Consider the following 23,279-nt stretch of genomic DNA (forward strand, 5'->3'; position numbering starts at 1 on the left):
GTGCCCGCTGAGCCTCTAAACGCATTTACAGGTCGGGAGACACAGGCCAGAGGCGAATGGGATGGGAAGCCTTCTCGGAAATCAGAAATCTAGCAGATCTTTAGACTCTATAAGTGGTTTTTCCAGGCATTTCTAAAATGGAGGAATTTGCACCAAATACCAGGTCAGATTACTAATCTCCCAGCACTGCGTGGCTCCTCGCCCGCCAGCTTCTTGCAAACGTCTGGTTATTAATCTTTCTGATTCAGGGAGATACCTAGCACGTTTTCCTATTAGATGCGAAAGAAGGAACCCATTTTAATTGAAGCGTGACTCTTCCACAGCAGAGGTTTCTGAAGCACGTGGCACGCGGAGTGGTTTGGGCCTCGGCTGACAAAGGGACCACCATGTCGACTTTTTCTCCCTAAGGAGAAAGCTTTTGTAATTTAGCAGAATCGTGTAATTTTTCAGAAGGACGTTTCTCCCAGCCTGGATTTTTAAGGACTGTTTATGAGTCTGAAAGAAGTAGATTTTAAAATAATCTCTTTAAAATACATTGTGGCCACAGATAACGACGAAGCCACTGCCTTCAACTGACACCTCCCTGCATTTTTCTGTATTTATTTTTACCAGAAGCTCCTTTCGAGACTATGAAGACGGTTAGAAATTACTTGCAGCATCTCGGATGCGGTTTTCCTTCCGAGAAAGTGTTGGGGCTTAACCGTCCTGTAGATGGCGTTCTCCCCGACTGCTTTCTCAGGGAGACTCTGTCGTCTCACCGAACTCAGGGGGAGTTTTCGTGGGTCATTTTGATCACACAAGACTTTTGTTTTAAATACTATTTTTAGCACCTAAACACTGTGAGATGGAACTTCAAGGCATCTTGTTTTCAATGCAAATTCTTGCTATTTTAGTCAAACTCTGACTCATGGGTCCCTTCAGAAAAGATTTCTATTTGCCAAGACGTTCCAACATGAAGAATGACGTGTGTGCTCTCTCAGGGCAAACACTAGAACATTCAGAATGACTGAAATCACATCAATGTAGTCAATATGTTTAATCTGAGTGTGTTTTTCAGAACTGTGTTTCACCAAATGCAAAGGAACGTTTCAGGAGATCCAGTGAAAACCCTTTGTGCTCCCAGACTCCGAGTTTTTCAGTTAGAAGCTGCAGGTTTGAGGTGCTGATTGAGCCGTGGCACCAGCTGAGAACTTGTGTACAAATGAAATCCTGGGGAGGAAAGGTGAGCTGTGTCTGGGCGGCCTTAAAAGCTGAATTAAAACCTTGTGGAAAATGCTTTTCTTGGCATTAAAACGTACTCAGTGATTAGTAAAAAGGAAGATGCCTGTCACCACCACAGAATCCAAAACTGGTTTATCTCAGTGGCCACGACAACTGCAAGCTCTCTCTGAACACGTATCCTTCTCTTCTTTTTTGATAATAGACCCTGGTTTTAACTGGGCACACAGCTGCTGGGAGAACAGCCTGCATCCCCAAGTTTCCATTGCAACTGGGTGTGGCCACAATATGTAGCTGGAAGTGGGAACTGTCTGGAAAGGAAGGAGATATGTCTTTGTTCCCGTCTTCCATCTTCTTGCAGCCTGGCATTCAGCCATGATGGTGGAGCTTGGGCAGCGACCTTACACCATGAGGTAGAGATGGCCAAGGACTGAGGATGGAGGAAAAACAGGATGGAGGGGTCTGAGCCCCTGACCCCAGAAAACACCACATGTGCTGTTAATCTCTTTACTTGATAGAAAAAATGCATTTCTCTCTGGCTTAAGGCACTGTTACTTTGGATGTTCCGTCAGTCGTAACCAAATGTAAGCCTGAATACTATCCTCCCTGGTCCCACACCCAGGGAAGGTGGTCCCTCTCGCTGCTGTTAGACGGCCAAAATGTCTAAGAGCCAACACGGAGCAATCAAACACAAGGTAAAACTACAAATCTCAGAGAAGATGCAGGAGTTCCTGAAACTGATGAAAAGCATGCGGGAGAAGGACTTGACGGGCAGGCACACGAGGCTCCAGCAGCAGGAGGCCAGAGGAAGAGGAAGGGAGGGGGAGACACTGAGGACAATGGCAGGACAGACGCGCAGACGAAAACCGAATACAGAGGAGGAGGAGGAGCCCAGGGATGTGGATGGGGTCCTGGGGTGCTGCTTCGTTTGCTGTTTGTTTGTGGGAAATAGTTCCTGGCCCTGCACTTGGAATTCCATTCTACCTGCAGAAATAAATTCTGTCAAACATAAGACACTTAGCCTATTTTCTCTCCTTTTTTTTTTTAACTGCAGTAATATTGGTTTTTAACATTATATAACTTTCAGGTGTACATCGCTATATGTTTTGATTCCTATGTAGATTACGTAATGTTCACCACCCAAAGACTAATTACCATCCATCACCACACAGGTGCCTAGTCACCCCTTTCGCTCTCCTCCTTCCCCCTTCCCCTCTGGTAACCACCAATCCAACCTCTGTCTCTACGTGTTTGTTTGTTGTTCTTGTTATCTTCTGTTTATGAATGAGATCATACAGTACTTGACTTTCTCCCTCTGACTTATTTCACTTAGCATAGTACCTTCAAGGTCCATCCATTTTGTCACAAATGGCCAGATTTCATCATTTCTTATGCTGGTGAGTAGTACTCCATTGTGTATATAAACCATATCTTCTTTATCCATTCATCCCTAATGAGCACATAGGTTGCTTCCAAGTCTTGGCTGTTGTTAATAAGGCTGCGATGAACATAGGGGTGCATGCATCTTTACCCTTATGTTCTTTGGACCAATACCCAGCAGTGGAATAGCTGAATCATATGGTAGTTCTATTCTTAATTTTTTGAGGAATCTCCACACTGTTTCCATAGTGGCTGCACCAGTTTGCACTCCCACCAGCAGTATACAAGGGTTCCCTTCTCTCCACATCCTCTCCAACACTTGTTGTTTCCTGTCTTGTTAATTATAGCCATTCTGACAGGATTGAGGTGATATCTCATCGTAGTTTTGATTTGCATTTCCCTGATAGTTAGTGATGTTGAACATCTTTTCATGTGCCTATTGGCCACCTGTATATCTTCTTTGGCTAAATCTCTGTTCAGGTCTTTTGCCCATCTTTTAATTGGGTTGTTAGATTTTTTGTTGAGATGTGGCAGTTCTTTGCATATTTTGGATATTAACCCCTTATCAGATACAGGTTTGCAAAAAACTTCTCTTCTAGAAGTTTAATGGTTTCAGGTCTTACACTCAAGTCTTTAATCCATTTTGCATGTGGCTGTCCAGTCTTCCCAACACCATTTATTGAAGAGATGCTCCTATCTCCGTTGTATGCTCTTGGCTCCCTTGTCAAAAATTAGCTGTCCATAGATGTGTGGGTTTATTTCTGGGCTCTCGATTCTGTTCCATTGATCCCTGTGTCTCTTTTTGTGCCAGTACCATGCTTTTTTGGTTACTATAGCTTTGTAGTATATTTAGAAATCAGGGATTGTGATACCTCCAGCTTTGTTCTTTTTTCTCAGGCTTCCTTTGGCTATTCAGGGGTTTTTTTTGTTCCATATAAATTTTAGGATTCTTTGTTCTGTTTCTCAGAAAAGTGCTGTTGGTACTTTGATAGGGATTGCATTGAATTTGTATGTTGCTTTAGGAAGTATGGACATTTTAACTACGTTAATTCTTCCAATCCAAGAGCACGGAATATCTTTCCATTTCTTTGTGTCTTCTTCAATTTCTTTCAACAATGTTTTATAGTTTCTGTGTACAGATCTTTCACCTCTTTGGTTAAATTTATTCCTAGATATTTTATTCTTTTTGTTGCAATTGTAAATGCGATTGTATTCTTAATTTCTCTTTCTGTTACTTCATTGTTAGTGTATAAAAACACAACTGATTTTTGTATGTCAATTTTGTATCCTGCAACTTGACCATATTCATTTATTATTTCTAAAAGTTTTTTGGTAGATTCTTTGGGGTTTTCTACATAAAAAATCATGTCATCTTCAAATAATGACAGTTTCATTTCTATCTTTCCAATTTGGATCCCTTTTATTTCTTTTTATTGCCTGATTGCTCTGGCTAGGACTTCCAACACGATGTCAAATAAAAGTGGCGAAAGGGGGCATCCTTGTCTGGTTCCTGTTCTTAGAGGGATAGCTCTCAGTTTTTCCCCATTGAGAATGATATTAGCTGTTGGTTTGTCATATATGGCCTTTATTATGTTGAGGTACTTCTATACCCATTTTATTCAGAGTTTTTATCACAAATGGATGCTGTATCTTGTCAAATGCTTTCTCTGCATCTATTGAGATGATCATGTGATTGTTATTCTTCATTTTGTTACTGTGGTGTATCAGGTTGATTGATTTGTGGATGTTGAACCATCCCTGCATTCCTGGAATAAATCTTACTTGATCCTGGTGTATGATCTTTTTAACATATTGTTGTATTCAATTTGCTAGTATTTTGTTGAGGATTTTTGCATTGATGTTTATCAGTGATAGTGGCCTGTAATTTTCTTTTTCTGTGATGTCCTTGTCTGGTTTTGGTATCAAGGTAATGTTGGCTTCGTAGAATGAGTTAGAAAGATTCCCCTCCTCTTCAATTTTTTGGAAGAGTTTGAGAAGGATAGGTATTAAGTCTTTGAATGTTTGGTAGAATTCACCAGGGAAGCCATTTGGTCCTGGACTTTTATTTTTGGGGAGTTTTTTACTTACTGTTTTGTTTTCCTTACTGGTGATTAGTCTATTCAAATTCTCTATTTCTTCTTGGAAAGTCTTCTGTTTCAAATTATTTTATTTCAGTTTTGGAAGGTCGTATGATTCTAAGAATTTATGCCTTTCTGCTAGATTATCCAATTTGTTGGTGTATAGCTTTCATAGTGTTCTCTTATAATCTTTTGTACTTCTGAGATGTCCATTGTAATTTCTCCTCTTTCATTTCTGATTTTATTTATTTGAGCTTTCTCTATCTTTTTTCTTGATGAGTCTAGCTAAAAGTTTGTCAATTTTGTTTATCTTTTCAAAGAATCAGCTCTTGGTTTGATTGATTTTTTCTATTGCTTTCTTAGTATCTATTTCATTTATTTCTGCTCTGATTTTTATTATTTCCTTCCATCTGGTCTAATGTGTCATTTAAGGCCAATGTTTCCCTATTGATCTTCTGATTGGATGGTCTATCTATTGGTGTAAGTGGAGTGCTAAAGTCCCCTACTATTATTGTGTTACTGTCTACTTCTCCTTTTATGTCTGTTAATAATTGCTTTACGTATTTAGGTGCTCCTATTTTGGGTGCATAGATACTGACAGATGTTATATTCTCTTATTGGATTGTTCCCTTTATCATTATGTAGTGCCCTTCTTTGTCTCTTGTTACAGTTTTTGTTTTAAAGTCTATTTTGTCTGATATAAGTGTTGCTACCCCAGCTTTCTTTTCTTTGCCATTTGCATGGGACATCTTTTTCCATCCCCTCACTTTCAGTTTGTGGGTGTCTCTTGTATGCAGCATATATATGGGTTTTTTTTTTAATCCAGTTGGCCACCAATGTCTTTTGATTGGAGCATTTAGTCCATTAACATTTAAAGTAGCTATTGATGAATATGTACTTATAGCGATTTTGTTACTTTTTTTCTGGGTGTTTTAGTAGTTCTTCTCTGTTCCTTTCTTCTTCTCTTGCTCTCTTCCCTTGTGGGTTGATGGCTTTCTTTAGTATTATGTTTGGATTCCTTTCTCTTAATTATTTGTGTATTTGTTTATTTATTTATTTTAAGATTGGTACCTGAGCTAACATGTGTTGCCAATCTTTTTTTTTTATTTCTTCTCCCCAAAGCCCCCCAGTAGATAGTTGTATCTTCCAGTTGTAGGTCCTTCTGGTTGTGTTATGTGAGATGCTGCCTCAGTGTGGCCTGATGAGCGGTGCCATGTCCACACCCAGGATCAGAACTGGTGAAACCCTGGGCTGCCGAAGGGGAGCCCACGAACTTAACCACTTGGCCATGGGGCCGGCTCCTATTTGTGTATTTATTATAGGTTTCTGGTTTGTGATTACCATGAGGCTCATACGTAATAATCTACATATATAGCAACCTATGTTGTTGGTCTCTTTAGTTTGACTTCTTTCTAAAATCTCTCCTCTTTTGCTCCCCTTCTCCCACATTTTATGTTTTTGATGTCCTGACCTAGTTCCTTAATTCTAGGTTTCATTTTTCAACACGAAGTTACCATCCAACTTTCTCTTAGATGGTCCCTGCTTTCTGTGAAATTCTAGTCCCTATTCAAAGGGGTGATTTAAGCCCATAGTTGTCCATCTTGGCTTCACATGGACTCACTGGGAAGCTCCCAGCCTGGGTCCCTCTACTCCAGCCCGCCACCAAGACTCTGACATAACTGGTCTGGAATGCAGCCTGAGCCTCACGATTTTTAAAAGTCAAAGCTGGGAACCACTGCTTTAATAAGGGTGGGCTTTGGGTAGGGAGGTCTTCCCAGACATCATTCCCACACCAGCCCCCTGACTTTCCAAGAGGACATTAGGATCAGAAAGGGGAAGTGAGGATCGACCATGAGGAGATGCAAGAAAAAAGGGAAACAGGGGCTGACCCCATGGTGTATTGGTTAAATTCACGAGCTCTGCTTCAGCAGCCCAGGGTTCGCAGGTTGAGATCCCAGGCACGGACCTAGCACTGTTCGTCAAGCCAAGCTGTGGTAGCGTCTTGCATAAAATAAAGGCAGATTGCCACAGATGTTAGCTCAGCAACAATCTTCCCCAAGGGGGGAAAATAAAAGCAGAGAGAGGGGTAGGGGAGAAGGAAGAAGATGACTGTGTCTTCATTGGGAAAATGCATGAGAAGGGCTAGCTTTCCCCATCTCATAAGGAGCTACAAGAAATGATAGACAAGACAAGTTAGCCCACCAAGACCATTCAAGGAAGGAGGTTACATAGCTGTGCAACGTATCCTTACTGAGGCTGACACAGGAGTCCAATGAACACTTGAGGCCACAACGCCTGCTGAGAGTCAACCATTTTCAGAATCCCACCTTCATGGAGCAGGTGAGGGTGGGCGGCCATCACACCCAGGCCAGGCAGCAGCACATTCTAAGCCGGCTAGGGCCACAAGGCGTCTGGCTGGGGTGCGCATCCCCATCTGCAAGGAGAGCTTATCTGGCCTGTGTTTGTGAACCTTAAGATACATGGTGAACCTTTCAGATCAGAAGGGTGTTGTCGTGTTTAGCTTTGCTGAGAAGGTGCAGGAAGGTGAGAGGGTATTCAGGGAGAAGCTGTAAGTGCCAACCCATCACACCGACTATGAGCCACGTGTAAGCAACGCCGCTTTGCTGCCTGACACCATGCTATGTTGAATGCAGTTTCCTCCCTGTTCAAAGGTTCTAGTATATCTCAGTTCTATCTAGAAATTTACTCTTGGAGTCATTCAAACTTGGACATCGGCAAATTGAAAACTACCCACAAAATGTTTAACATAAAGTTAACTGAGTAGGAAAGTGAAAGCGTTTAGAACATTTACAGGAGAGTATTTTTTTCATCTTTACTTTGGTATCAAAACAGTGACTGCATTTTAAACCCCCTTAATTAGATGCTTGCATGTCAGTGTCTCCTTTGAAAGTGCCAGGGCCGGAGGGCATGGCGGGGTCTGCTTCTTTCAGAACACTGCTCACAATAGGAACCAACAGAGGCTATTTTTGGACAGCTGATGGTGACAGAGTTTATTCATTTAACAACATGCCCTTCCCCAAAGTGTGTTAGGTATGTGCGTGTTTATATCAAGACATAAATTAATGATGTTGAGGTACAGTGGACTCAACCAGCTACATCATCCGACAAGGAACAGAGTCGGCTTCCAGACAACCAGCATTTTGTAAGTAGCAGCGTCCGTGGACGTACCCGGGATGACACTGGACCCCTCCTTTGGGCGGCATTGCTAATTCCAGATTCAGACGGAGCCATCCTCCGGGGGTGGGGGCTCTATTTCTCCCTCCCTGCAGACAGGGGAGCCTTGACCCAGTGCCCCTGAGACACACCAACGAAAGGAGGGCCTGTTCAGCAGAACTTCGCATGCTGGGAGTGAGGAGCGTCTGCTGTCCCTGTTAACTGCCTTTCTGGAAAGTGACTCTGTTCTGAGGTCGAGGTGGCAGAATGACACATCCTGTTACATGGCACAGAATCTAAACGTGCTGTTGTCATCCCGAAGTCATCAGAGTTTAGAAGTTTAATTTGAGGTTTGTTCTTTTAAAAACAGGATGTAGATTTGGCCTACATTTTTGAGTACGATGGTTGGAAAGCAAAGAGTGCAAGGAGCCCTCAAACCCGAGGCTGGTCGCCCCTCCTCCCTCCAGAGTTGTGGCACCTAAACAGACTGACAAAACCCTTCCTCCAACAGGCTCCGAGGCTCTCTGCTCTCCTCCCCGTCCATGCCCACTGCTTCCCTCACATGACGCCGTGGAACAACTCACTCCCACTCACTGTCGGAAGGTCCTCTAGGATGCAGCGACTTCAGGATCCGACACGGGCCAGCGCAACCAGCGGAGGAGAAAGCTGTGCTCAGGGATGCTGTGCTGGTGCGGCCAGGACGTCATTCCAGTGACGGCTACACTGGGCTGAACTCACCGTGTGCTGGAGAACATCCCACGGGCCCCGAGTGCCAGTCCTATGATGGGCTGGAATCTTGGACCCATTAGACACCTGTCCTGGCTCCTGATGCTGGGAGGGAAGGGACACCTGCACTGAACCCACAGACCCAGGCTCCGTCTCGGGTCACTGAGTGTCTTCCAGGCTACGGGCGATGTGACCCTTGTTCCAAGCCAGTTTTCAACTCACATCAGATGGGGAGGAGGGCGGAGCCCACAGGGGTGGCTGCCTGCTTTCCCAGAGAGCTCCCACCATCTTTGGGTCCTGTAACTGGAGGGTAAGATGTGCCCCGTGGCCTCACTCACAGCGCTGTGTCTCGTGTGGAGAGAGCAGACCCGTGCAACCTGTGGGCCCCCGCACGCCTGCCAGGGCCTCGGATTTGCTGTAGAGGCTGCACCATGTTAAATGTGGCAGGACTGCCTTCAGTCGGTGTGTGTTTTTGTTTTTGCTTTTTGAACAATGATGGGTTATAGGTCATTTGGAAGACGGGGGAGAGGTGCCCGCTCTGTGATGGCTTACATGGGGCCCTATTGTCCATAGACAGTCCTGGAGCAGCAAGTCCAATTCTCTCCCCAGTTCTCCTTACAACCAGGTACCCACCTCACCCCAATGAGCCCAGGAGCTTCTGCATGCCGTCAGGACTGACCCGTAAACACACCTGCATGCTATCTGGGAGCACACAGTGCTTTAGATGAGGTTCTGCCTTACAGCTGAGGGATCTACGATTCCAACGAAACTGGCTCGATTTGTGGTGGACTGGAGCCGCTGGCCCAGAGCTCTGCTCTGGGGATTCGCCCAGGCCGTGCATCTGATGGTGGACGCAGACTGGCTGGGGACGGGCACCGGGCAGTTCCCCTCAGTGCCCGCTGCTTCCCTCCAGCATCCTGACGAGGCGTTGATAGGTGTCTCTCTCCGCCTGCCACGAGTGGTGGGTCCTCACATACTCCCTGCCATTGGCCACGATTTCTTTTTCTAGCGCAGGGTCCCTCACCAGCCTCTTTGCCAGCTGGACAAACTCCTGCAGAGAAGGGGGCGGAAGAGAAGGAGACGTAAATAATTGGCGAAGGCGGGTTTGCAAAGTCATCCAGAGGTCTGGTCTGCATAGCTCCTGGTCTCTCCTCTGTCCACTGCTTTACTCCAAAGAAAGTGACCTTCGGGGGAGCAGAGTGAATGCAAACACTGGGAGTGAGTAAGAAATTATATACATACACATACATATATACACACACGCACACATGCTAGGATGAACGTCCGTGGAAAAATATCAGTGTCATCGAATTATACTTCCTTCGTCTTTCTTCCCTAAATTGCCAAAACTTGTTATTTCTCTTTTCCCTACAGTGACTCTTAGGTTCACAACTTCTTCCCTTGTTTATGAGTATCAGCTGACATATAAACTTGGGTCTCACTCCAGAATCTGAGTCCCTATACACTATCCAATACCACTTCAGCCCCATTTGTTTCTCATTGTATCGGTTCTGCCATCTTTCCTGAGCGAGGAGTGTGTCTTCAAACTATGGGCATCTTCTGGTGTAATGGCGAGCACGGAGTTTCAGAGCCAGATCTGGCCTCAATCTTTCTACAAGACATGACTTAGCTGTGTGGCGCTGAGTGAGCTAGTTAACCTCTCTGAGTCCCACATCAGTCACCCCTATGGGGTCAACAGGCACCTGGTTGGTAAGCCCAGCCTAGCCCCAGACTCCACAAGAGAAGCGAGGGGGAGGGGAGTTAACTGTCCTTGCCATTCCCACCATTTCTTCCGTCGCTCAGCTCCGACGGTATTTCTGCGTATGCTCATGACGTACTGATGCTCACAGACACAGCGCAGTAAGGAAATGGGCCTGCGGACCAGGTTTTAAATCAAAGCCTTTCACAATTGGAAAGAATTAGACTTATGCTGATTGTTGAAGAGTATTCAGAGAGAGGAGGGGAACACTCATTATTTATTATGCTTTCACAGAAGCAAAGAGCAGGGTCCACGAGCCAGGAGGCCTGGGTTTAAATTCACACGTGACCCTCTTGTGAGTGATACTGGGCACATTCTTTAACCTCTCTGTGCCTCAGTTTCCTCATCTTTGAAGCAGGGATAATAACAGCATCTGCTTGGTGGAGTGTTGAGAGGGTCGAGTCAACACCATGCAGACACAGCACAGGCTTCGCTGTGGTCCCCACCACGGTTCCCCAAAGCCTGCGTCAGTTCCAGCGAGGGCGCCACACCGGAGCAGCAGACACGGTGCTCTGCTTTTGAAAGGGACGTCCACATATTCTCAAAATTATTGTTAATTAAACACTGAATGCCTTTTACAGCTAGCAATATAAATAGCAGTATTTGTGACGGAGTGGAGTTCTGTTTTTATGTATTATGTATACACCTTACAGTAAACTGGCGTTCTCTTTGTAATAAAAACATGGCTTATTTATCCCCGTCTCACTGTGGAACAACGTTCTCATTAGAATTCCCCGAGACGCTTTGCCTTTCGTTATTCTTTCATGACGCCGGTCATGTCTGTGATTGATCGGACACAGAGACTTTGGCTGAAAGCCACCCCCTTAGGATTTCTCCAGAAAGGCTGAGCATTTTACAACCAAACCCTGAATGATAGCATTTCTAGGAACAGGATGTGATAAAACGCACTTTTTCCTCTCTGCATAAAAGACCGAGCAGAAGCACAGACGTAAGTGAGGCAGCAGGGACTTGGCGGGGACCGGGGCACGCCTTGACGGCCAGCAGGATAAAACCCTGGGTGAGTGGCTGAAAGAAAAGAAGCAGCATCAAGAAAGGAAAAGGAAAACCTCATTCTTGAAGGGTAAGAGGCACTCCCTGAGGCTCTGGGATTATCTTCTTCTGGGCTAAGACAGCTCCTCCATCACGACCGAGTCAACAGGCTGAACGCACGTCTGTGGACAAGGAGCAGTGCGAGCTGGCACAGACCCCGCCACCTGCCTGCCAGGGCAGACTGTGTGCAGAGACGGGGGCAGCCTTCCCTCCACCCCTGTGTGCACATCTCGTTGCAATATGCCTCTCCCACTCCTCCCACTGAGGCGAGGGGTCCATTTGCTCAACTCTTGACTCTGAGTTGTTCCTGTAACTTGCTCGACCAACAGAATATGTCAGAGTTGACGCAGTTTGACTTCCAAGCAAAGCCTCAAAAGCCCTCACAGCTCGCACTCTTGCCACCTGAAGAAGCCTGAGCTGTCTCCCGGAGGACAAGAGGCCATGTGGACAGCGCTACCCAGCAGCTGCCCACAGCAACCACCAGCCACGTGGGGCACGCCTCGTCAGGGACTGAAGAACCATGAAACGAGAGCTGCTGAAAACTTCTGTGGGACAAGTACGTGCGTCAGTCCACCATCATTCTAACCACAGTTCAGCAGATTTCATGTAACCGCCAGCTGTAGAACTCGCCAGAAAACTGATCAGCCGAATGCCAGATACTTATTGGGGTGGGGTGCTCATCGAGGGCCTTATGCAATGTAATGATCTACTCTTTATAAGGCATGAAAGGGTACACAAGCTAAAACAATTAAAAGGAAACAGACACCGAGTATGGGAATTCCATCCCATAAGAGATCCAGACACGGTTCTACATCAGCTTCAGAAACCCTAGTGCCCACCAGGGCCAAGTGGGGAGGCGGGGGGTGCCTGACCCCAGTGCCACCTGAACGCAGGCCTACACTTGTTGCTGCATTTCCTATGTTATTCCAGAGAAGTCTACATTCTGGACATTTATGTGAAAGTATTCCATGTTAAACACCAACAAGTAATTCAAAAAAAATTTTTTTTAAATATTGGCACCTGAGCTAATATCTGTTGCCAATATTCTTTATTTTTTTCCCTTTACTTCTCCCCAAAGCCCCCCAGTACATAGTTGTGTATTCTAACTGTAGATCCTTCTAGTTCTGCTGTGTGGGACACCGCCTCAGCATGGGTTGATGAGCAATGTCATGTCTGCTCCCAGGATCCGAACCAGCGAAACCCTGGGCCGCTGAAGTGGAGCGTGCAAACTTTAACCACTCAGCCACGGGGCCGGCCCCAAGAAATTCAAAATTTTAAGTATACAGCAAGCTAAACAAAACACATGTGGGGACCAGAGTGATCCGAGGGCCACAGGTATGCAAGGCCTGGCTTAGGTTGTAGATTTCTGAAGTTTTTAAAAAAAAATCATGCAGAAGAACATGGTTTTGTCTTCATAATAAGATTAGCGGTTGACCATTTTCAGAGTTTTCTTCCCTTCTGAGTCGTCTGTAACCGCCAGGGAACAATTTCTCCACGAATCCTTTTTTTTTTGACCGGCCCGAACAACGGAGGCGCCGCCAACACCCCGGGCTGAGAAGCAGTGCCAGTTTTACAGAATGGATGTTTAAACCCCAGTGGGGCCCTTCTCAAAACGACGTCCCCTGAAAGCCACGGGGCAGGAGGGCACCCTTCCGTGAGAAGCAGACGCCTCGTGCAGAGAGCACGCGGGAGCTGGGAGACGGAGCATGGGGCGGTTTTACAGAGTGTCGCATTCTGACGGCCTTCGGTGAGCGACAGGCACTTATTCTACCGAGAGAAGCTGAAGTCAGTCCTATAGAAACTCTGCACTTCAGGCTCGGTGTGTTAAATTAGCCTCAAAGCTGCTTCTCCAGGGGCTTCAGATACGAAAACTTACCGATGGGCGATGTTGCTGGGAGGTTTCTGAAGACTGTCCTTAAGATCTCTGGCTTTCCTTGGGCTTTTCTGCTTGGACTGTGCAGTCAAGGAAGGCTCAGTCTCTGCCTCTGGTCCTCAAGTTTTGCTGTAACAATCTCGTATGGAGCTTGTGAGTGTATGCATGTACGTGCGTGCGCATGCGTGTTACGTGTATGAATACACACAGATAGACAGACGTCCAAACCCCAGTCTCCAGGATTCTGTTGGGTAGGCTGGGTGGGGTCCAGGGATGCCGTCTCAGTCTGTTCGGGCTGCTAGAACAAAATCGTAGACTGAGTGGCTTATAAACAACAGACTTATTTCTCTCAGCGCTGGAGGATGGAAGTCCAAGACGAAGGGGTCGGCAGAGTTGGTTTCTCCCGAGGGCCGTGAGGGAGACTGTTCCTGGCTTCTCTCCTGGGTGCGTAGACGGCCATGTTCTCCCAGTGTAGATGGTGTCTCTCTGCCCGAGTTCCCTCCTCTCATGAGGATGCCCGTCATATCGGATTGGGGCCCACTTTAACGTGACTCGTCCTGTAAAGCCCTGTCTGCTCAGGGCGCACCACGGAAGCTCTGCCCTTTCCTGGGACGACACCCAAGCTTGTGTCTAACACATCCCCCCAGAGACCGGGACCTGAACACAGAGAACACAGGAGAGGTGGGGCAGAGTGCTGGGGTCTTGGGCGGCTGTTCTAGACCACCGCTCCCAGGTGGCACGGGCGAGGTGGTGGGGAAGGGGCAGTAAACGACCGTGAATGTCTCGGTGAGAGAGTTAACCCCCTTTGAATTCTCTCTTGCTCCTGACTGAGTCATAGAGAAAGCCTCCTCGAGGGACGCACGGGTTTCTTAACGCCGCTCTAAGGAGACAGCTGGTCTCTGGCCAAGAAGCGCCGGCAGAGGCCAGAATCGGCCAGAATTCAACAGTAACAATAGCCAGTGGGTATTAAGCGCTTACGACCAGGTAACAGACCAGGTTTCAGAACCCAGGATTTGGGGGATTAGTAACGTGGTTAATCCTCTATTAACATATGCCCTCCAGCAACAACACACCAGAATAGTCACACCGAGCAGGGTAAACAAGCCACAGATAACGTCACACCAGCTGAGATGAAAGTTGGCTGTCCACTGAGTTTCTGGCAACACACACACTAAAATTGATTTTTCAAACACTTTTTGGATTTTGGAACTGCAGAAAGAGACTAGGCCTCTGTGCTATTACTATGACTCCTTTCACAGTGAGGGAAACAGGAGCACAGAGAGGTCCAGGAACCTGCCCAAGGTAACCCAGCAGTAAGTGGCAGAAAGGGGAATAAGTCCAGCCCGGAGCCGATGGATGTCCTCCTCTGGGCTCGGCTGCATCACAGATGGATGGAGCCAAACCCACAGAGCTACCGCACGGATCAATGAAATCTGGGAACTGGTGATGAAACTGAAAACAAGGACAGTGAACATTTTCTGTGTTTCTCATTCTCTTGCTTCCGACTCCTAACACAGCGCCATAGGAAATGCACGAGTCCGCAGAAAGTCACTCTGCTCCCCTGACATGCTCAGGAGGTGGGAAAGAAGAGAGGCAGGGAGGGAGAAGAGGGGGCCCAGGAGACCTTCCAGTGGGCACAGGACCCACCTTGGCAGACAGTCAGGGGAACGTGCAGAGCCCTAAGAATCGTGGAAGTAAACCAGTGGAGGCAATCTGCTCGTGCTCCTGGAGACGAGAGGAACGAGGGCTCGCTGGTAGTCATCCGAGGAAAGCGGACTTGGGAGAGGCCCACCCCGGGTCCGGGCAGAGCGGCAGGCGCAGGCCCCTCCAGACCCAGCAAAGGCCCCTGGTCGGCATTCTGCGGCTGAGCCCCACGTGGCTGCCACCAATCCACAAACACCACCTTCACGAGTTCTTACGAGCAGCGCCTCAGCGGGTGGCCACTGTCCTTGTCCACAGGAGTGTCCAAACGCCGCCCAGTTGCTGGGGACAGAACTCACCCCCTCAGATCTATCCACTGGCTCTGCCTTTGGCCACATTGACTCAATGTCCCAAGTCTCCTGACTCAGCACACGGGATAAAACACCGGTTCTCACTGGCAAGTAACTCGGCCCCAGAGACCACGGCGCTGCGTTCCCTCCCCGGACAGCGGCGCTGCTCTGACTCACACGCGCCCCGCGGGCCGTGAACGCCAGGGAGAGGAAGCTTCCTGTCTCCTCATCTGTGGGGGCAGGGACAAGGACCGAGGTCCCCCCGAGGGCTGGGCTGGCAGCTGTGACAGCTGACACCGAACAGCAATCGCGTGCGTTACGGAACCCAGCGGCCACGGAATTCCCCGCACAAATGGGTCTTCTACAAAAGGGATACTCATGCGTGTCTGTGCCCTGAAAAGAAGGTTCTGGAAAAATATGAGCTTGTCTTCAAATTGTAAACTATGGATATTTTTACATTTAATTTTTATGTTGTCAACTTCTCTATTAAAAATGTTTGTATGATATAAAATTTATTTTTAACAAAAAAGATTAGAAACAATTCATCCTGATTTAGAGAGAGTAAGACTTAAGAACAGCACGGGGGCCGGCCCCGTGGCCGAGTGGTGAAGTTCACACTCTCTGCTTCGGCAGCAGGGTTTCGCCAGTTGGGATCCTGGGCGCGCACGTGGTACCGCTGGTCAGGCCACGCTGAGGCAGCGTCCCACATGCCACAACTAGAAGGACCCACAACTAAAAATACATAACTACGTACAGGGGCGCTTTGGGGAGAAAAAGGAAAAAAGAAAATCTTTAAAAAAAAAAAAAAGAACAGCCTGAACCTCAGCCCCACCGTGGTTCCCAGTGAGATCTTGAGGCAGTTAACTGTGGGCTCATCCACACAGTGGGCTTATAATAGCACGTCTGTCCTTGTGCAGATTAAACAAGATAATCCATGTGACGCACGCGGTGTCTGCAGAGCAAGCACTCCGCAGGTGTCAGCCGTCTTATTGAGTGTTTTTCTGGAACAATTAGAGGAAACCTGGCAGAAAGCAGGAGCAGCAGTCCAAGAGGTGGCAGTGGGGGGGGGGGGTCATGTGACAGCTCCAGCCAATGGCACGTGAGCAGGAGTGTCTGCCCCTCTTGCTCCAGCACCCACCCCCCTAACTCCTCTTCTCTTTCCCCAGCTGCCTCCCAGACGTGGGGCTCTGGGTGCCTGAGAGGAGGTGGAGCCGCATGTGGGAGGAGCCTGGGCCTCTTCGAAATGATGGGGAAGGCGCCTCACAGCCCAGGGAGAGGGGCTCTGGCCTGAGCAGAGCAGACACCAGGTCTTCCCACGCTGAGCCCAGATCAGGGCCTTCTCTGTTACAGCAGCTCTCACCACTAACCCACACATCCCCTGGGCATCCTCCGGCTATATTCCACACAAGGGCCAAGCTGCTCCAGGCCACGGAGCCAAGCAGAGACCTTGCTCCTTCAGGCATGGAGAAGGAACGCCCTCGGAAAGAGGCTTCACATGTGCCACTGAGATCTGGGAAGAATTATAGAGACCATCCCTGTCTACGGTTAAAAAGATGGCTCCTGGGCTGGGCCCTGTGGCCGAACGGTTAAAGGTCTGAGGGTTTGCAGGTTCAGATCCCAGGCACCAACCTGCTCCACTCACCAGCCGTGCTGTGGAGGTGTCCCGCACACAAAAAATACAGGAGGATTGGCACAGATGTTAGCTTAGGGCTAATCTTCCTCAGCAAAAAAGAAAAAAGGAGAGATGGCTCCCCCAACCAAAACTCAAAGCAGAGGTTGAGCTCCCAGAGGAGGGGAAATAAAGACAGCAGTGCATTAATTAGGAGAAAGGAAGGAAGGAGGAGGGAGGGAGGAAGAGAGAGAGAATGAACTTCCGAGCAAAGGCGTTTGTGCTCCAAGTCTAAATGCCCAATAAGGAGACAGCTGCCCCTTTGCACTCTCTGTGGGGCATCCAGCAGTGGAAGCTGTGATTAGGATGGAGCCTTCCAGGAACACTCCCGGACACAGACACCAAGCCTGACACGGGCCAATGCCTGGGCAGAACGACCGTCATCTGCTACTTTGCAGAGAAACCAGGAAAAGAAGCTGCTGAACCACATGTGGATGCCGTGCAGCTTCACCTCGAACGGAAACAACAACAGGCTCTTTCTGGGAAGGTTACCCCTTTGACGCCCTGGTGTAATCCTCTCTCCTGGTCATTCCTGACCACCCACTGTGTGTGAATGCCCACAGGGGGCCACCGGGGAATACGCAAGGCGACCGCCGCCCTCGGGGACCCTCCAGTCTGCTGGAGGAGGCAGCTGGCAAAAAAGCGGGTGCACATTTGTGAATCGTGCAGAGTGTCAGGAAGGAGAAACGCAGGTGTGGTGACAGAGAATATCAGGGATTGGAGCCCACTGAGGTTGGGCAGCCCCCAGATTCTCTCCCAGAAAGTGACACTGACACCAAGAAATGGTTGCTGGGAGCCAGCGCAGGAAGGGCGGGAAGGGTGCTCCTGGGGAGACGGGCCAGAGGTGAGTGGGCTCTGTGCTCGGGAACTGGGGGGGCAGGAGCAGAGGGGAGGGCGGGGGGGTCCTGCAGACCCCGGAAGCCGGAGTCAGGACACGGGCTCAGCGAGGCAGATCTCCAGCCCTCCTGGCCTTTCCCAAGCAGTGAGCCCCACCTGGTGGCTCCGTCCTCGTCCTCCTCACCTCGCCCAGCCCGGCTCCGTGCCACACTCGCGCTGTGGCCCACCCGAGGCTTCCCCTTCCTCCCCCTGCCATCTGGGTCACCCTGACCCCAGTGACGGGGCCACAGCAGAGAAAGCAAAGCAGGACCAAGTCTTAGGAAGAGGTCTGATTGCCCCAAGAACTCGGACAAATGAGTGGTGAGCTCAGTCCTTTAGAGAAAAGTGTCCGCTCTCACCAAACAAGAGAGGAGGAGAGGGAGGGGGAGAGAGACAGAGACAGAGGGAGACAGAGAGAGACAGAGCGAGACAGAGAGAGAGGGAGAGAGACAGAGGGAGAAACAGAGAGACACAGAGAGAGACAGAGACAGAGGGAGAGGGAGAGAGAGATAGAGGGAGAGAGAGAAAACAGAGAGAGAGAGACACAGAGAGAGGGAGAAAGACAGAGGGAGAGACAGAGAGACACAGAGACAGAGAGAGAGGGAGAGAGACAGAGGGAGAGGAAGAGACAGGCAGAGATAGAGAAAGGAGAGACAGAGACAGAGAGAGACAGAAGGAGAAGAGACAGAGACAAAAGTAGAGACAGAGATACAGAGATAGAGGGAGAAACAGAGACAGAGAAAGAAGGAGAGACAGAGAGAGAAGGAGAGACAGACAGAGACAGAGAGAGACAGACACTGAGACTGGAGCAGAGGCAGCCCCGGGAGAGGGAGGGAGGGGACGAGGAATCCTGTGTAAACATCCTCAGATCTGGCTGGGCAGGGGCTCTGCAGTGAGACAGCCTGGTTCAAGTCCAACCCCACCCCTCCCCGTGACCTCAGGCGAACGGCCTGGCCTCTCTGGGATCATTAGGACAATGCCCGACAGGGGTCTTTCGGGGAACAGATAAGACAGCGGAAGAGGGCTCCCACAGCACCGGGCGCAGGGGAGGACCAGCCCCGTCGGTCACTTGCTTCCTGCTGCTGAGCCGGGCTCCCAGCCCTGGAGCCACCGCCACTCGGGGCTGCTGGAACGTGGCCAGTGCACCTGAGGAACGGCACTGTCCATCATTAATTTCAATCGATCTGAATTTCCAAACTGGTGCTCAGTTCAGATATTGCAAAACTTTGAACAACCTGGGTGTGCGAGTCTGCTTTTTCAGCTGTAAATGTTACGGAGTCTACATGCAAATCAAGTATTTCGATACAAATTTAACCTCCGAGCTGAGATGAGCTACTGTGTAAAATATCCACGGGATTTCAGAGGCTTCGTATGAAAAAAAAGAAGGTAATATCTCATTAACAAGTGTTTATATTGATTACCTGTTGAGATGGTACAAGTCTGGATTAAATAAAATATGTTATTAATACGAATTATGTTTCTTTTCACTTTTTCTTAATGAGGCTATTGGAAAGCTGTAACTTCCATCCGTGACTGGACGGCAGCTGTCCTGGCACAGTCATCGATGACACCCCGCTCCCCCTCATACCCTGGTTTTGCACAATAAATTATATGGTCCCCCAAGTTACAAAGCCATGTACGTAAATTTTGGGGTCGCCTTCTAATTTAGTTCCCACAGTTTGTCCAGGTTCTCCTCTGGGCTTACATGCAATCCAGTCAACAGTGGGAGCGCCCGGCATCTGTGCGTTCACATTTAGGAGGCACGGTTGGGTGCAGATGAATTACAGGTGCATCTGACATCCAAAAATTACATACGTTTGGTTAAAAAGTTAAAAAATAAGAAAAATAAGAAATCACATTTTGCATGACATTGGCGAACCGCCTCGCCGAATTCCATAGGAACGTCTCGCTGTGCTGAGCGTGATTCCAGCGCTTAAAGATTACTGGGCTCCTGAGGAGCAGCCAGGGCCCCACCCAGCGGGAGGTCAGCAGGAGGAGCCGCAGAGACCACTGACTCGGTTTCGTCTGAGGTGGAGGACGAGACTCCACCGTATAGGCTTTCTCGCGGTTAGTCCCCAAAGAGGGACATCATCTCCATCTTACAGATGAAGGACCGCACAGAGGAATAAGAAACGTGTCCAGGCTCACTCGGATGTCAAGTGGACACTCGAGATCCAACACTCGAGGTCAGCTCTGCCGGACCAAAAGTTCGGAGACGGATACTTCTCCATCACGCCCCACTTGTTCCAAACATTAAACTGTTGATTGCCTATCAAAGTCAGTACCGTCTAAGAAAAAAGAAACAAACTTCGATGAAAGTGTAAATCCGTGTTGAACACTAGGAACAGTGGCTGGAACATAATATGCAGCCAATCAATGGTAGCTACCATCCTCCTCCACATCACCCCAAAATTTATTTTTTTCCAAAGTTGTCTGAAAAACAAACCGAACCTCCCAGCAAAATGAGCTCGGGCTACACTTTAAAGTCTGACTCTGAGAGAGGGTATGGATTCAGCTTCTATTACACGTGAAGTGGATTTTAATTTTGAAGCTATGAAATAGCTTGCCTCTTTTCTTTTTAAAAAGAAGAAAAATGGAATTGTTGTGATAATGAAAAATCAACATTGAATAGGTTTGGGAAGCTTCACTTGAAGTTTTCCAGGGGTGAAGCATATAAAATAGAGATTACTTTGTTCCCACCACAGCTGAGTCTTTTTAATCATCATTGTGTTAAAAATCTGAGATACGTTTCTTGCATTCGATTCAGTAGGCTTTTCTTACAGGCTCCCCACAGCGAACTTCCTCTCCTTCCAGATTCCCCATTATCTTTACCCAAACAGCTGTCACCCTGGGTCCCTGCTTTTACCCTCCATCTGTCCACAAACACTCCATACCAGGCCCCGTCCTATTGCCAGGGCTGCAGGACGCAGAACACAGAATCTGGAAAGGATGCTCCTGCCTCTGTGTTACAGCTGAAGAAACTGCTCTCGTGGACCGAACGCTTTCAGGCATGGGGCTGAGGAAGAAAGGTGGCCAGGGACAAACAAATGGCTGAGCATGCCGATGTGGCACAGCGGTGAGTGCCGTGAAGGGAATAAGTTGGGGAAATGTGGTGAACAGGGACCAGGGGCACAATTCTGGACTAAGACCCACATGAGGACCACTGACCTGAGGCTCACATGAGGAGAAGGACCCCGTCAGAGGGAGATGGCGGGGGAAACGTTTCAGATGGCAGCAGAGAGGGTCTGTGTGGTGCAAAGCAGGGAGGCCAGAGTGGGAGGCAGGGCGAGGTGGGGCCAGCGTGGGGACCATGATGAAATTTGGGCTTTGTTCCAAGTGAAGCAGGACGCTCCCGGAGCACGTCAGACAGAGAGGCCACCTGGTCCACACTCCCTCGCAGTGTTGGGCAGTGGGTCCCCCCTCGTAACTTGCACCATGGACTCATCTTTCTAGCTGCTCATAGAACAGTGAAAGATTCAGGGGAAAGAGACACAGACGAGGTTTTCTCCAACAAGACCCTACGACATCCCTTTGAATGGTCCTCCATCATGTCAAATCTAAAGCGTCGGTCACCTAAGACCATTCTTTTCCTAGAGACCCCACCTCCGTCAGCAGAACCGCAGGCTTCCACTCTCCGCAGCCAGCGACGTGTGAGACTCTCCCTTGTCCCGCTCCCCCTGGCACTAGTTTACTGTTGCTGCATGACAAATTGCCACACGCGTAGCTTAAACTGCATTCATTTGTTACCTCACGCTCCCTGTAGTTCCCAGCTCCAGGCCTGGCTGAGCTGGTTCTCAGATCAGCACCTCACAAGATGGGCTCCTGTCTGGAGCTCGGAGTTTTCCATCAAGCTCGCACAGTTGTAGGACCAAGGCCACATTCCTCTTTCTAGCTGTCAGCCAGGGGTGCTCTCAGCTCTTAGACGGTGCCCACAGTTCCTTGCCAGGTGGCCCCCTCCCTAGGCCATCACTTAGTAACCAACTGCCTCATCTTAAATATGAAGACTTGGAGGTCCAGAGAGGTTAAGCCACTCATTGGAGGTCACACAGCTAGACAGTGAAACTGCTGGAACTAAAATCAAGACTCCTAAATTCCAACTTAGAGTGGCTTCTCATTTCCAAAGCGTCTTTTTAGTGCTCCCCACCTACAACAAGGCAAAACGGGGAGCAACGGCCTGGTGTCAGAAAGTACTGCCCGATGGGGACAACCACCAAGAACGGGCCCCGCTTTCAGGGAACAAGTCACGTTTCTATTCCTGCTCTTGGTTTAGCTCTATAAACAGGTTCACAAAATAAACGACAGGATGAGGGATGCTCTTTAACCACCATTCATAGCCTTCAGGCAAAATGTATGTAAAATTTGTTTTCTGTTTTGGAAAGCAGATACGCGGAGTCTGAAATGGGAATGGACCATGCTGAACAACCGATGACATCGTCTCTCTGTATCAGTTCCTTTATCATCGCAAGTAGGGGATAAAGGCCAAGCAGAACTGCTAACTCCAGGTTTAGCAGGGCTGTGAATGCTTCACGGTGAAATATATATATATATATATATATATATATATATGTTAACCTCACAAGGCTGGCATCTGGCATACAAGTCTCTTCTTAGTAAGTGAAATGCTGCTTCTAAAACATATTTGAAATAAATCTTGCAAACATCGGCAACTAGTTAATTCCGTCTGAGTTAGGCAACCAGTGGTTACTTTCACCTGCGTTCCTTAGTTGAGATGAACGTGACCACAGTCACCGACTGCTCTAAAATGCATCCTCGTGTCTGAAGCAGCAGCTCCCACCCTGTGCTGGGCGGAGTCTGGTCGCAACTGTAAAGAAGACAAAACACAGCCGCGTGCGACATCCGTGTCTAGCGCACCTGCTCAAAGTGTGTTAAGAAACACAGCCTCTCCCGACACAAAACCCAACGCGTTCTATTTTTTTTTTTAACATCCTTTGTAAAACTAATGTCAAAGTGTTGGAATCAAAATAAGTCCTCGACTTAGCTTTGTGAGTGCTGTGGACTGTCGGCTAGCTCACAGGAATCCAGGCACTGGCAGAAACTGCTTGAACATATCAGAGATACTAGAGTTATCTGCAAATATTAAAAGGAATACCTTACGAGAAGCCGTATGAAACCAGGACAGCCAAACTGCCTTCCTCCTCCTGTTCAGCCTCATACCCCCATTTATAAGTGACTTTTCAGATATTCACCAATAAAGTTATAGTGCTCTGAAATTGAACTATAAAATAAATAGACATTGTATTTGGGGAGATGAAAATAAAACCACTTTGCCAGGGTGGAGACAATATTCTCTGACCTAAAGCTTGGCTAGCATTGATTTCAAGAGATCCGGAAAGCAGTAAAAAGCAATAAGCCTTTGTCTAGAGAATCAAAGGCAATTACTAGAAACTCTTCATATTCTGGTATTGTTTCAGCTTCTAGGTGTTAGCATCAAAAGGAAAGGCATTAGGGACGTATGCCTTTTACT

The 23,279-nt window shown here is 48.2% G+C and overlaps 1 protein-coding gene across 2 annotated transcripts in view; it reads right to left on the reverse strand.

The window, feature by feature from the left end:
- Positions 1–7,650: 7,650 nt before the first annotated feature.
- GLT1D1 (glycosyltransferase 1 domain containing 1) overlaps positions 7,651–23,279 on the reverse strand; it is a 99,494-nt gene continuing 83,865 nt past the window's right edge. Inside the window, exon 11 of one of the 2 annotated variants that reach the window (XM_046641258.1) lies at positions 7,651–9,627. In XM_046641258.1, the coding sequence (XP_046497214.1) occupies positions 9,466–9,627 (162 nt within the window). In that variant the 3' untranslated portion in view covers positions 7,651–9,465. The remainder of the gene's footprint in view (positions 9,628–23,279) is intronic. The other variant, XM_046641257.1, reaches the window with a different exon arrangement.

This window comes from Equus quagga, chromosome 15 (genome assembly GCF_021613505.1).
Source record: "Equus quagga isolate Etosha38 chromosome 15, UCLA_HA_Equagga_1.0, whole genome shotgun sequence".
Lineage (NCBI taxonomy): Eukaryota > Metazoa > Chordata > Mammalia > Perissodactyla > Equidae > Equus > Equus quagga.